The sequence below is a fragment of the Calypte anna genome, chromosome 4, assembly GCF_003957555.1.
Source record: "Calypte anna isolate BGI_N300 chromosome 4, bCalAnn1_v1.p, whole genome shotgun sequence".
In the NCBI taxonomy this organism is placed as follows: domain Eukaryota; kingdom Metazoa; phylum Chordata; class Aves; order Apodiformes; family Trochilidae; genus Calypte; species Calypte anna.
This window is the reverse complement of record NC_044247.1, coordinates 15,124,664-15,138,713: the sequence shown is the minus strand read 5'-3', so window position 1 is coordinate 15,138,713 and position 14,050 is coordinate 15,124,664. Positions and strand designations below refer to the sequence as shown.

The 14,050-nt window shown below is 40.9% G+C and overlaps 1 protein-coding gene across 1 annotated transcript in view; it reads left to right on the top strand.

Annotated features, from left to right (window-relative positions):
• The first annotated feature begins 2,251 nt into the window (after positions 1 to 2,251).
• The window catches only part of COL4A6 (collagen type IV alpha 6 chain), a 38,571-nt gene continuing 26,772 nt past the window's right edge, over positions 2,252 to 14,050 (top strand). Inside the window, exons 1-6 of the mRNA XM_030449406.1 lie at positions 2,252 to 2,335; positions 2,792 to 2,926; positions 4,936 to 4,994; positions 11,109 to 11,163; positions 11,715 to 11,783; positions 13,876 to 13,938. Of these exons, the coding sequence (XP_030305266.1) occupies positions 2,252 to 2,335; positions 2,792 to 2,926; positions 4,936 to 4,994; positions 11,109 to 11,163; positions 11,715 to 11,783; positions 13,876 to 13,938 (465 nt within the window). The remainder of the gene's footprint in view (positions 2,336 to 2,791; positions 2,927 to 4,935; positions 4,995 to 11,108; positions 11,164 to 11,714; positions 11,784 to 13,875; positions 13,939 to 14,050) is intronic.

Sequence of the window (14,050 nt, the reverse complement as noted above, 5' to 3'; positions counted from 1 at the left end):
TGTCCTTCAGCCAGGAAACCAAAATTATACTGTTTTGTGTTAATTACTTACGTCTTTTCTATAGGCTCCTGGGCTATATAGATTGAACAAAAAAGATTAATAATAAAGAGTTCTGTTGATTCACTGTAGTTTCTGTTTGATGTCACCCACATTTGATGTTTAAGCTTGCCCTCACTGCTAAGAGCTGTTGTATTTTTCTTATCCTTTGGGTAAGTAGGGGCAATCCTGATGCCAAAGCACAGTAAGAATGAGTCACTTAACTTTTGACCACAAGGTAAACTTACTGAGGTCAAACAGCACTTCCACCTGGTGTTAAAGGCTGGAAGTTTACCTTGTGCTAAAACCTCAGTCTTCATTATGCTTTTCTCCTGGAAATGCTCCTGCACACCAGAGTGCCTGCTCTTTATATTTGCTTTTATCTTGGGGCAGTTCATGGGAGTGCTACGGAGTGATGAAAAATGCTTCTTTTTTAGCACTGGGGGCAAGCCCTTTGTGTCAGCATAGAAAACATGATTTCCATCCGCACAGACTTCAAAAGAAGCAGTAGGAATTCTTGAGAGCCTGATTATCATGGCATAATCACATTATCAGAGAGATTAGAAGCACTTTACTGTGTCTTTATGGTTTAGTGACACTTTAAGGCACTGGACAAAATCTTCAAGTGCTGTTAAAATCTTATTTGTGGGGCACTAAGACAAGAGAGAGCTTTTTACCTGTGGACCCTGAAAACACAGAGTACATGTTTAATTCTGTTGGGGTCCAGAACCAAACACAAGCAGAACATGCAGTTACTGATCTTTATTGTCTCATCTAGATTTATTTCTCAAAGTACCCTGCAGCAAAGTAAAACAAAAGCCTCCTAAAATTTCAGCTCCTATCAGTTCCAGTCGTTGGGAAACACTGACACTAACCAGGTGGGTTTTTCTTGTCCACCTTGGTGGACACTTGGATGCTGTTGCTGTTATGGGTGGTGGTTGGCTGTGATAGTAAAATGCCTGTTTTGTGGGTTCATCTCTCCAGTGCTCTGCTGGGTTAAGGTCAACAATCCATAACCCATGTCTTGCAGGAGTGATGCTGCCTGGAAGACTCTGATTAGCTCATGAGCATGGGGAATTAAAAAGTTAAAGCTGAGATTGAAAGTGAGAAGCAAGCATGTGATTTATAGAACATGTTCCTTGCAGCATGTGGTAGCTCAGGACTGCTGAAGATTTGGGCATTAATTTTGGATCATATGGTTCCCAATATAAAAGATTCCATGGTAATTAGCACAGAAGAAAGCTAAAAATAATCAACAGAAAAGACTTTTTAGGTGGCAGTCTGTGATCTTGGAAGTGCAGAAGCATGGATAGTGTCTAGACAGAAAAGGTATGAAATACAAAACATCACTTGACCTCAGTTAAAAGGCCAAGATGAAACAATCACAACAGAAAGAGTGACACAGGGGAACTGCTGTGCTTAAAAAGAAAGCTGCTCCAGTAGTAAAGAAAAATGGAATATGGGATGAAATGGTTTTGACTAAACAGGTACTAAAAATTATCCTGGAAAAAGAATTTTAAAAAATCAATTACAATTTGTTTCCTCTTGTTTGATTATTAACCTGTAAAAAATGCTTTTTTAAAATTAAATTAAAAAAGACTGTAAAGTCTTTTACCTACCAAGGCATGGAGTCAGGACTTTCTATGCTTCCAGCTGGGATTACTAAAACACTTGCAGCAGGGCACTGCAGTTCTGCTGTTTGAAGGAGTAAGGGAATAGATGAGAAACACCACCATGGACATGGGTGTAGAGGAGAGCTGGGGAGGATTTTTGTTTTTTAAACTTCCTCCTCCATTCTTTACCTTTAAATGTAAGGCCTGATTCTTTGCATGGGTAATTTCATGTAGCTCACTGACTGTCTTGCCCACAGAAAACACATCCCTAAAGTGCTATTTTCTACTGATGCTGTGGGCCTTTAGACTCTGTTGTTCTCTTTCAGATTCTCTCAAAGTGAACCAAATGGAAATCACAACAATGTTAATACAAAACTTAATACAAAACTCTGTGTTAAGTGTTCAGCTGCTATGAATAAAATCATATGTATATGGTAAATGAATATGAATAAAGTAATAAAATATGGTAATGAAAAAATCAGAGCAGCTCTAGCAAAATTTTTAAGCATTCCCTTGTTGCAGAAACAAGTGCTCTGTGTATCCATGTAGTGATGGGACAATACAAGCCCATCAGTCCCGCATGGATCTCTGCAGCTGTAGGAATGGGTGCCATCTTCGGGCAATGCTCAGTCATTGCACCCTTCGTTTTCTGCTCGAGAAGTCAAACTCCACACCCTGAATGCAAGGTGAGCAGGAGAGCACAGCTGCATCAGTGTACACGTGTCAAATACTCCACAGTGTGCTTTCTGACTGGATGTAGCCCATCCTCTTTCTTGCATCCTGTGTTTTCTTTTTGTTGGGCTTCATCTAAAGCAAAAGCATTTTTGTACTTTGCCACTTGGAACTAGAGGTGCAAACTCAAGAAGCGGACAGTTTGATCTCAAACCACCCATGTCTTCCCCTGATCCTTCCTACAGCAATATGAGTAGTAATAAGCCTTCCAAGAAACAGAGGGAATTACTTACTGTTACTCATGACTCGTGTGAAACAACCTCTAAACACTCTTTTATCTGAGAATGTACAGAGAAAACTTCAGGGTGGCCTAACTACCTTGAGAGGTATCAAATTCTATTGAAGACTGAGCTGGATAGAGTAATTGCTTGTGAACATGGTGCATTGACTTAATTTTTGTTGTATATTAGGGTCGACCAGGACCAATTGGGCTTCAAGGACCAATAGGTGCACCTGGATTTATGGGCCCAGAAGGTTTGCCAGGAGCAAAAGGTGGGAGAGGAGCAGTAGGACCTCCTGGACCAGCTGGACAGAAAGGTGACAAGGTATGCTCAACTCTGACTTTTCTTTCCCCCCCTGCAGTACATCTATGGCTTTGTACATGTTTTTGAATTAATAAACATAATCTTGGACTGTCTGTCATGAGGTAAGAAGACAACAGCATTTCATCAGTATCTTTAGAGAATCCCCTGCTTTTATTTTTGAATGAGAATACAGTTTCTAAAGCTGCTGAACACTGTAGCTATCCTGGCAGATGAACCACAGCCAAGTGAGGATTGCTGTTTTAAGTAGTCTTTCACTTCTCATGCTGAAGGATAGGTGGGTGTTACTCACACTACATTCAGACAGACCTGGAGCTAGCTCCTCTGTAGTAGATCCTGACTTGGTGTCTAGAAAAGCAAAAGGAATGGGTTCTAAATAAACCCTGCAATTCAGTTTTGCAGTTATTTATAACAGAAGGAATGTAATAAACTATGTCATATTAAATGGAATAACTCATAAGGTGTGGGTGTCAATGAATGCAGTGTAGAAGAATGGGTAGAACAGCAAACAGGAATGTTTTAATGCCTGATGATTTGCTCTGCTATCTCTTTTTAGGGAGGGAGTATCAAAAGGGGATTCTGGAGCTAGGCAGAACAATGAAGGGAAGTATGAAGAAATACTTCCATTAATGAGTGGATACACTTGTATCCACACAGGTATAGTTCACCTTAAAGAAAGTTTACAGTATGTATGCTCCCACCACACAGCCTGACAGAGGCCAACTGATGGATCCTAACATGGGGAGGTCTGGTACTGTCTGAGGACTGGGGTGAGATTCCTGCTCTCCTGCCTATGGGTTTGCAGGAAAGGAATGTTTCAAGGACAACAGCTTGAAAGCTTAAAAGGCAGAGGAAGTCCTGCATGCTTGCCTAGTTTCTAAAATCTGAAGGAGGTCTGGGACATCAGGTCAAGGGTTTAAATTCTGGGACTATCCCAGAGCATCCTATCAGTGTACTTGGTGCAAGGTGCTCAAGTCATGTGTGCAGAAAAGAAAAAGACAAATAGTTTAGGTACCAGGACCTGCAGAGCAGAGTTTTTCTTCCATGTTTTCACAGCTACTGAGCTAGGAAGATTATTTTAATCATTTAGTATTGGTCAATGCATTGGAGTTCTTCCCACCCTTTCTCATAAAACAAAGAACCAAGTCTGCTGAAAATGATGGCAATGGAAGTCATTGCATGAGTGTTGCATTCATCTGAAAGGCAATGGAGGATTCAAAACAAGGACTCACTGCTGATATGAGTGAGAGCATTTTCATTGTTCTAGTAGATAACACTGAAATCATTAAACCCAAATTTCCCACACAGAAACCCAGGATAGGAGCTGAATTGCAATGATTCGAAGCAATTTCTGAAAAAATCCCTTATTTGCTCCAGAAAACTGATTCTGTCCATTGAAACGGATACATAGGCAATACCAACACACAGTAACATTCTCTCTCCTTAACTCTCATGGAAACAATATGCTTTACCTTCCCAAAACAAGAGCAGTTTCAGCTGAATATTCAGTCTATTTTGCTCCTATCCAGAGCAGAGCAGTAGAACCAACAGAGTGATAATTACTGGCAACTCAGCCAGGGTGGTCTGAAGTTAATACAGTTGTCTGCATATCTCTGGGTATTGCTATCCAAGCATAGATAGAAAAGCTCACAAGTCCTATTGAAACTCCTGGGAGGTCAAGAGTGACACAGAGAGTTAAGCTTTTACTGGATTGTTTATTTTCTTGGCATCTTGCTTCCCCCAGATGTGCAGTAGGAGATGATATTTTTACTTTAAATTGCCTGATTAAAACGTTCCTGAAACACTCCTCTGGCAGCCAGTCAAGCTCAGATGCTCACTTCCTATCTTCATTGACCTCTGTGGTCAGAGAGAATCTGTATGAGGTAGTTTGCTGCTTTTGGTTTTGCAAGCTGAAATCCAAGACTGAAAATAATGGAGTGAAAAGTATTTCACAGATAACTGAAATATATGGATTGATGACATGAAATATAACGTGTACTCTTCTTCTTCAGGGCCCAATGGGAGTTCCAGGATTTCAAGGCATCAACGGGATCCCAGTAAGTTTACACATGTAAATAGGAATCACCAGAATGTTTAGTCAGAACCAAAAGCATGTAAGCACAATAAAGCTGTCCCAGCACAGCCATAGTGTATCTTCCAGGTGCTTGCCTCTCTCTGAAGGGAAATGGTGTGGTTTTTGGTCATCCTGGTGGTGCCATGCTGGTCTGTAAGAGGTTTGGATCCTATTATGGGATGATAGGAAGTTGATATGTATCAGGATGTGAACCTGAGTTACATGGGGATTCACTGCATCATTGATAAGCTTTTCTCTCAGCACCATGTCTAGAAAACACCATATCATAAAACTGAACTGAAAAGGGAACTTAGTGAAACAGGCATGATCAGTTGTGCCCCAGGCCATTTTTAGTATGTGTTTACTAACAGATTCCTAAAACCAAGTAATGATGGAGACTTGAACTTCTCTGTTAGAAAAGCTTTGCTAATGCCTAACTTCAGTCTTTCTTTCTGCAGTTTAAACCTCTTACTTCTCATCTTTCTCATCACAGAGAACAAATTGTTCCCTTTTACTTACTAGTAGCCTTTTTCTATGTGATAACTATTATCAAATCTGCCTTAATCTTATTTTCCTATGATGTGAATGAAAACAGTGATTAGAGCTGAGGCTAACCAGAGAATCCTTGATTCTCTGTTTGGTGCTAGTTTCTCATTTAGATTTGAGCCTTTCAGAAATCTAAGACAGGAAAGAGATATTCCAGCATGTTCTGGTGATAAGGGTAGATAACCACTTTCCCTGACTATCAGGAATTTTCTTGTTTGTTTCTTCCATTCTTTAGAACTTTAACATTCTAGTGACTGTTGTTTCCTTTACTGTACAAAAAAACTATGTGCTTGGAGTATTTTTTTTTTTTGCTTTTGTTTCCCCCAGTGATTTTTTCAAATATGTATTACAAACACTACCTCAGGGGAGTTTTTTCTGGACCTGCTTTAGAAGTTGCCCCAAACTTCCTTGCTCTCTCTGCATTATTCAGCTCATCCTGCTTTTCCTTTCTGCTACCAGAATTCTTTTCTTGATCACATTTTTCTGTCTTCGTTATCCTTGCACCTTCAGGCTGTCTCATCTTCCCTTCTTCCTCAGCTGGTCAACAGAGCTCCAAGAGTTGAGCTTTGTTTTCTTACTTCCTATCAAAACTGAATTGTTTTGATAGATTGGCTGAAAATGCACAGTTGGCTGTGCAAATGGCCTTGCTGATTCCAGTTCCTTCCTGGCCCTGGTCCTTCTCTCCCCCATCACTCATCCTTGCCTGTTTTCTCTCCTGCTCTACTCCCTTGCTGCTTTCTTCTTTCTTTCTTTCTTTCTTTCTTTCTTCTTTCTTTCTTTCTTTCTTTCTTTTCTTTCTTTCTTTCTTTCTTTCTTTCTTTCTTTCTTTCTTTCTTTCTTTCTTTCTTTCTTTCTTTCTTTCTTTCTTTCTTTCTTTCTTTCTTTCTTTCTTTCTTTCTTTCTTTCTTTCTTTCTTTCTTTCTTTCTTTCTTTCTTTCTTTCTTTCTTTCCTTCTTTCCTTCTTTCCTCTTTCCTTCTTTCCTTCTTTCCTTCTTTCCTTCTTTCCTTCTTTCCTTCTTTTCCTTCTTTTCCTTCTTTTCCTTCTTTTCCTTCTTTTCCTTCTTTTCCTTCTTTTCCTTCTTTTCCTTCTTTTCCTTCTTTTCCTTCTTTTCCTTCTTTTCCTTCTTTTCCTTCTTTTCCTTCTTTTCCTTCTTTTCCTTCTTTTCCTTCTTTTCCTTCTTTTCCTTCTTTTCCTTCTTTTCCTTCTTTTCCTTCTTTTCCTTCTTTTCCTTCTTTTCCTTCTTTCCTTCTTTCCTTCTTTTCCTTCTTTTCCTTCTTTTCCTTCTTTCTTTCTTTTCTTTTCTTTTCTTTTCTTTTCTTTTCTTTTCTTTTCTTTTCTTTTCTTTTCTTTTCTTTTCTTTCTTTTCTTTTCTTTTTGTCTTTTCCCATCAGCCAATTCTCTAGTTCTGAAGAGAACAAGCTGTTCCCATAATACTTAATTTAATTGAACACACTGTGGGAACATGCTGTTCTCAGGGTATTTTTTCATATGAGGCTCCAGAGAAAGGGGATTCCCAGCAATGGGGGGAGGCAGAGATACAGCAACAGCCATTGCCAGGTAGTTGGCAGCAACAAGCATTCCAAGGAGAGAGTAGGGGAGGTAGATGAGAGAATGCAAAGCCTCCAGCTTATGCAGAACTGCTCTGTCTGCTTTATAATATTGTACAGGTGGGAGATTCTGCTGCTCATGAGCAGAAAAGTGCTCAGCTCTGTGGCTCTTCTGTGTCACAACTGCAGGACAGAAAAAGAGGGAAGGAAAATTAATTCACACTGTTTACATTGAGATCAATGGCTATAATTCTAGGGTGAAAATAGCAACCAGCACAGCTTGAGAAAATACTTATGCTTTTGCCAGTTGCATTTCAGGATAGGGATTAGATTTGGTTTGTTATGAAATGGACATGAACATATGCACACTGTATGGATGGGAGAAATGCAGAGCAAAGGAGAGAGACCTATGTGTGCTGACAGATGTAAGAGAGAAGCAAAAATTACATTGCTATCTCTGCACAAGGATTAACATCCTAAGAAGAAGAGAGATTCTTTGTAGTGTGCAGGTACCTTAGCGTGGGTGGGTTATGGCCAAAGGGCTGCAAGGCAGTGATCCAGAGGGGAATCCCACTATTGACCTCAAGGGAAGTGGTGTTGCACAGAGTTCCCTTGAGGAATGCTGGTGGCAAGTAAATCATGTTGTTGCAGCTGGCCTGACTAATCCCTTTAACCTAGTAAATACAGCAGCTTCCATGTGTTTGTTGCAAGCCTTTCTGTGTCACACTGCAGATGAAACCCTCAACTCCTTAGCCCTACTCGGGAAGTTTATTTTTTCCCATAAGACAAGATTCAAGGACACCTCTGGCAAAGGCTGGAACTGGAGCTGGCAGATGTAGATAGCTTTTCATGGACTTTCCAAGAAAATGCATCTATGAGAAATGAGCCCTTGTACCACAAAAGATAGAGCCACACACAAAGTTCTGTTTTGTGTCCTTCCTAGAGGAAATGAAAGCAGTTCATGATGGCTGTAAAAAGGCCACTTTGCTCTAGCAACCCATGAAACTGCTCATTCAATTAGTTTTGTGTTCCCCTTTAATTGCATTTGTTTCCCTGTTGTTAAATATTTGTTGAGCTCTCCTGCTGGGGTCGCCTTTGCACTGTTTGATTTAGTAAAGAGGCAGCTTGGGATCACAGTGTTGGTGTGAGAGCAAGAGTCAGATAAAGAACAGTTCAGATTTCCTTATCTGTCTCACAGAGAATGTCTCCTTTTGTGAGAACAGAGGGCATAAGTGATCTCTCCAGCCTGTGTTTCAACTCAGGTCTGTGAACTACCCTGCCATGTATAAGTAAAGCCAGGAAAAGTCTTCTGCCTTAGTTGAGGTGTCTGTGCTGAACTGGCACATCTGCAGAAACCAGGGATCAGAAGCAGGGAGAGCAGTGAAACTATCAGTTTTTCAGGTTAAAACAGCTTTTTTTAAACAGTATTTTAAAACTCTGGGGGAAAAGGTTCCTCTAAGCCAGAATTCTACAGCTCTCAAGGAAGTCAGTTGTGGGTGCTCAGTGTCTTCTCAGATACAGTTCTTAAAACAGAGCATTGGGAACTCTGATAGCAGATGAAATGGAAATTAGGAACTCCTATGGATATTATTCCTAGAGCACAAGAGGAGGCATATGTATGATGTGTCAGTCTTGGCTGAGAACCACAGACATGGATGGCATGGGATCAAGTGACAGGGCCACAGTTTTATTTAACAGACCTGAGAAATCACTGTGGTCAGCATGCTTTACATCCTCTTTGTGGGAGCCCTTCTCATGTATTAGAATACTGAAATCTTTTGGGCCTAATACAAGCTGTTTTGGGACAAGAGTTAGATCTCACCCAAAGTGTTTCCCAAGGCATGAGGCCACCAGTCAGCTGCTGCCATGGGCTGGCTCTTGGCCAGCACTAAAGGCTCAGCAGCTTGGCTCCCTGTTGTCCAGCTCTGAGGGGCAGATGTTGGCTGTTCAACTTCACTAAACCCAGCAGCTGGTCACCTTATGTTGTAACCAGATACATGTGCACTTGTCCCATGTAGCTTCTGGATTTGTTGAAGTTGTAAACAAAGTGAAAGACCTGATAGACATTGGCCTCCCTCTGTAGTCACAGCTTGTCCCTTCAGAGACTTGCTGCTCTTCGCTATGACATCTTGTGTGGATGGAGAGAGGTGGGTTGCCATTAATTTGGGCCAGCTTTGGGAACCAAATTAATTTCTAAGTGGAAAAAAATTGGTGCTTCAGCCTTCTCCTGTCCCTTTACCAAGGCCTGGCAAGTCTCTGCTTGTGCATCACTTGTGGGTGCTTTGACAAACAGACATCAGGGTGCTGGTGCTGTGTATACAGTGGTGCCTGATGCTTTGGGGTGACTTCATTCCACATCCTGAGGCCTTGATTAATCTCAAATTTGTACTTGTCAGATTGAGTTGCCTCAATCCTGTAGCAGAAACACCCTTTATATTCATTCGGTTTGAACCTTATTGCCTGTCAGGGAGCAGATCTGGGCTTCTCACCATTTTGTTGGCACAAATCACAATACAGTTGCCAAGGGACTGAGAATCTCTGGCTGGAGATTAACCCTGTTAAAAAGCAGAACAGTTATTTCTCACCTATTCCACTTGTGCTTATCCAGCACAGGGAAGAGATTGGGGTGAGTGAGCAGGAGTGTCCAAGTGCCCTCCTGGTAGCAGCTGAGGCAGGTGATCAGCTCAAGGATTTACTTAATTATGGCCTAGATTGCTCTGCATCCTTAGAAAAAGTCATTATGCCTGTAGCTTCTCATCCATTGAAGGCAGATTATAGCATTCCCACATTTTTGAAAGGCTTTTTAAGATCCAGAAAGAGAAGGCTTTACATTATGGCATAGTTCTCATTGAGTCTTGTCAGAGCATATGCTATTGGCTTGGACTGGGAAGACCTTTAGCAGCACAAATGTGTTTTGTTTCAAGTGTCAGGCATGAAGGATTGTTAATGTTCTGCTTTATCTCCATTTTATCCATGTTTATTTTTTTGCTTTCCTAGTGTGAGTCATAACTTGCTTAATATCTTAAGGATGAATCTTTGGAATCAAACAAAAGTACTCTTGGGATGAGTCAAGATCAGGCTGTACAAAGGAGAGGGAGAGAACTATCAATCACTGCTGCTATCTTTAATTTTTCCTGCCATAAAACACTGCTTATGAGAGCCACAGGATTCATTTCTGTGAAAAGGAGCATAGAATAAGGTAGCTGCTTAATACCCAGGTGGTGTGGCTGGCAGTTCTGCATTTCTGTGTTTTGCCTACATATACCCAGGTCACACTGAGGAAAAAGTAATTGAAGTCTCAAGCTTTGATCCCCTTTGCACCAGCATCATGCTGAATAAACCCCACTGAATTTAATAGAGCTATAGTAGGGTAAAAGAGGTGTGAAATCAGAATTAGGTACAATTGTATTCTATTCTGCTTGATTAATAATTGACCATTACAAATACTTTCTTTTAAATTCTGTTTAATTAGGTCTTTCTCCCAGTTGCTTTCCCTAAGGTTTTAGGTTTCACAGAACAAGAAAAGCTGTTTTGCTTGAGTGGCCTAATGCTGGAGTTGTAACATCTGTTAAACTATTGAAAGAAAGAATCCACACTGGAGAGCAAGAGAAGTCACTGAAATTTTAAGCAGTTTGGAATTACAAATGTTCAGTCTTGTAGAATCTGCCTCTGCCCTTGTTTTTACATGAGTGACTCCCATTCCTGGTGTCAGGTGCACCCTTGGGTGCCACCAGCATGTGTTATAAGCTGTGTATTTCAGACTGCCATGGGATGAGCATTGCTCTTTTGGGACCTACTCATGCACAAGTTATGTACTTAGAAAATTACCCCTTGGAGAAAAAGATAATTAAATTAATGCAGCCAGTGTTCTGGCTGGAAAAGCTGTCTGTGCTGCAGTCTGCTGTGCACAGAACTTGAGTAGGAGTTGTGTGTTTCTTTTGTTGAAGGTATCTGTTTTCCTGGGACAGTATTACTAAGCAAATAATGCATCCTGACATCTTATTTCCCTTTACACAGGGTCATCCTGGACAATCTGGACCTAGAGGTCTGCCTGGCCTCGATGGCTGCAATGGTACCACAGGGAGTCCTGGCCTTTCTGGACCAGATGGGTTTCCTGGCCTACCTGGGCTGCCTGTAGGTCCCAACTTCAGTATGGTGTTTTGTAGTCACTAAGGCAGGATTTGCTTTTCATGCCATTGTTGGAAAAGTAACTCCCAAGGACTTAGGAAGAACCCTAAAAACCCAAAGTTTATTAGCATTGTTAGAGCTCAGTATCATTTTCTTATTGAAATCCTACTCTGAGGATAAAACCTCGGTGAATCCAGTGTGTTCCCACACTAAGTGATACCATTATAACTGGAAGTATTCAAGCTAACTCAGAAAAAAACATTATGAAGTTTTTAAGAACCCTGAAGTATCAAATATCTCCCACCTGGTATGTCTCAAGTTAGATGCTGATTGAGGAGAGGATGTTATCATGTGCGAAGTCCATCCATCAAATATTGGATGCCTTCCTTTAGGTCTTAAGACAGCCAGAAGGCTCAGTCTCTCTGAGTTAGAATTTACTTGCCAGAGTATAAGGATGGGGTATTTGATTTTTAATATTTTTTTTTTCTTAATCAGGGTCGTCCTGGCCCAAAAGGCCTTAAAGGAGAACCTGTTTTTGCTCAGGGCAGTCTCAAAGGAATGAAGGTAAGACTCATCATCACACAGGGGTAAATGTAGTATGAGAAACACTTTGATGTCCCATGGCTTTCAGGGCTGATGCTGCAGGTTATATTGCTCATGGTGTTAGAGGTGGATGTCCTGGATATGGCTGAATGCAGAGCTATGGATACACTCACAGTATCCCATCCTTCACTGCTGTGAAGTCAGGATTTTCATAGAATCATAGAATCGACTGGGTTGGAAGGGACCTCAGAGATCAAGTCCAACCCTTGATCCACTCCCGCTGCAGTTCCCAACCCATGGCACTGAGTGCCACATCCAGGCTCTTTTGAAATATCTCCAGACACGGAGAATCCACTACTTCCCTGGGCAGCCCATTCCAATGCCTGATCACCCTCTCAGTAAAGAAATTCTTTCTAATATCCAACCTAAACCTCCCCTGGCACAACTTGAGACCCTGCCCTCTTGTCTTGCTGAGAGTTGCCTGGGAAAAGAGCCCAACCCCCCCCTGGCTCCAACCTCCTTTCAGGGAGTTGTAGAGAGTGATGAGGTCTCCCCTGAGCCTCCTCTTCTCCAGGCTGAACACCCCCAGCTCCCTCAGCCTCTCCTCATAGGATCTGTGCTCGAGTCCCTTCACCAGCCTGGTTGCCCTCCTTTGGACCTGCTCCAGCACCTCAATCTCCTTCCTGAGCTGAGGGGCCCAGAACCGGACACAGGACTCGAGGTGTGGCCTCACCAGCACTGAGTACAGGGGCAGAATCCCTTCCCTGGACCTGCTGGCCACGCTGATACTGTTCATTGGGGTTTTCCAAAATGCAGAACAAGTGGCAGGATTTCCAAAGCACAGTGAGGGCTTAATGTTGTAGTTCAACTTAATGAATAACAGTTGTACAAAAATTAGGAGTTCGTTCACCAGCTTAGTTGCCCTCCTTTGGACCTGCTCCAGGTCCTACTCTCTCTGTGTAATTAGGACCTCACCCTGAAATGTCTTTATCATACATGTCTGTAATTTTAGTTCCTGTACAGCAAACACAAACTGTAAATAGTACTTCCAGGTTATTGTTCAGAACAGTAATTAGGTTCTTGACTATACCAGTAACTCTTGTGATATTGAATTTAGCAATTTTTGGCATCCTCATGCTTCAACAAATATGGAAAAGGAAATTTATTCTGCCACGTAAGGCCCCTCACACTGACTTGGCTGGTCAAAATTCAAACCTCTTCTAAACGTCTATGCACATTGTATACACTTTTAAGTTACTAGAAGTTAAATAGATTTTTATTTACTTCACTGTTTATGGCCAATACAGATAATTTGATACAAAAATGTTATCCTTTTACATATTTTATAGTGATTTTGTAATGAAAATTTTTATGTTTCCCAATGTTTTTATAATTAGTACATTTTTTTTCCATGCCACTTTAGTTCCTCTTGCTATCCATAAACGAAATGGTTGCAATTTCTTCCCCATTTTGGAATCTCTCCATTACTCAATTTAAATATGGAAACAGAGATGTCAAAATATTTTCCCATTTACACTTGATCTAATATTAGCTAGCAACAAATATTTCTATTTATACAAATCTTCATGTTTCTTACAGTTTGTTGCAATAACACAGTGTAATTTTACTCATGCATTTATAACTTTTAGGGCGAAAATGGTCTTCCTGGATTGGATGGAATTTCTGTAAGTTATCTGATTTGGAGAATAATGGTTTAAAAAATATTAAGGGGATATTTTTTCTTTTATTGATTCTCAAGGGCACTTCAGATCAGTGGGCTATGTATTTACATGTGTGATACCAGTAGCCTGAGCAATTCTAGCTTTGTACTGGCACGAGTGGCTCTGCATTACAGTAGAATAAGTCAGATTTTTGTTATCATCTGTTCTATTTTTCTTTTTTCAAATAGAACTCCCTTCTACAATTGAACTCTCTAACTTTGATTTTCAAAAGACATCTGACAGTATGAAATTGATGGTCTAGCAATCCATTAAAATCCATTCTAAAAGCATTTGAATTGGCATGCTTAATGTTGCCTAGGACTCATTTTGTCTTTGGTTGGGGTTTGATGGGATATGTTTAACACTGTGTTTGTCTGATGTTGTTCTTACAGGGCCCAAAAGGTTTTCCAGGTCCATTAGGTGCTGCAGGCCCTATAGGATTACCAGGTCTACAGGTAACAGACCTTGATTGCTGCACTTTTTGATAGAACAGTTGAATATGTTTGCAGTTTTCTCTCCTTGGCTGTGTCTGTGTCACAACAATGTGCAAAAGTGTGTCTGCATCTA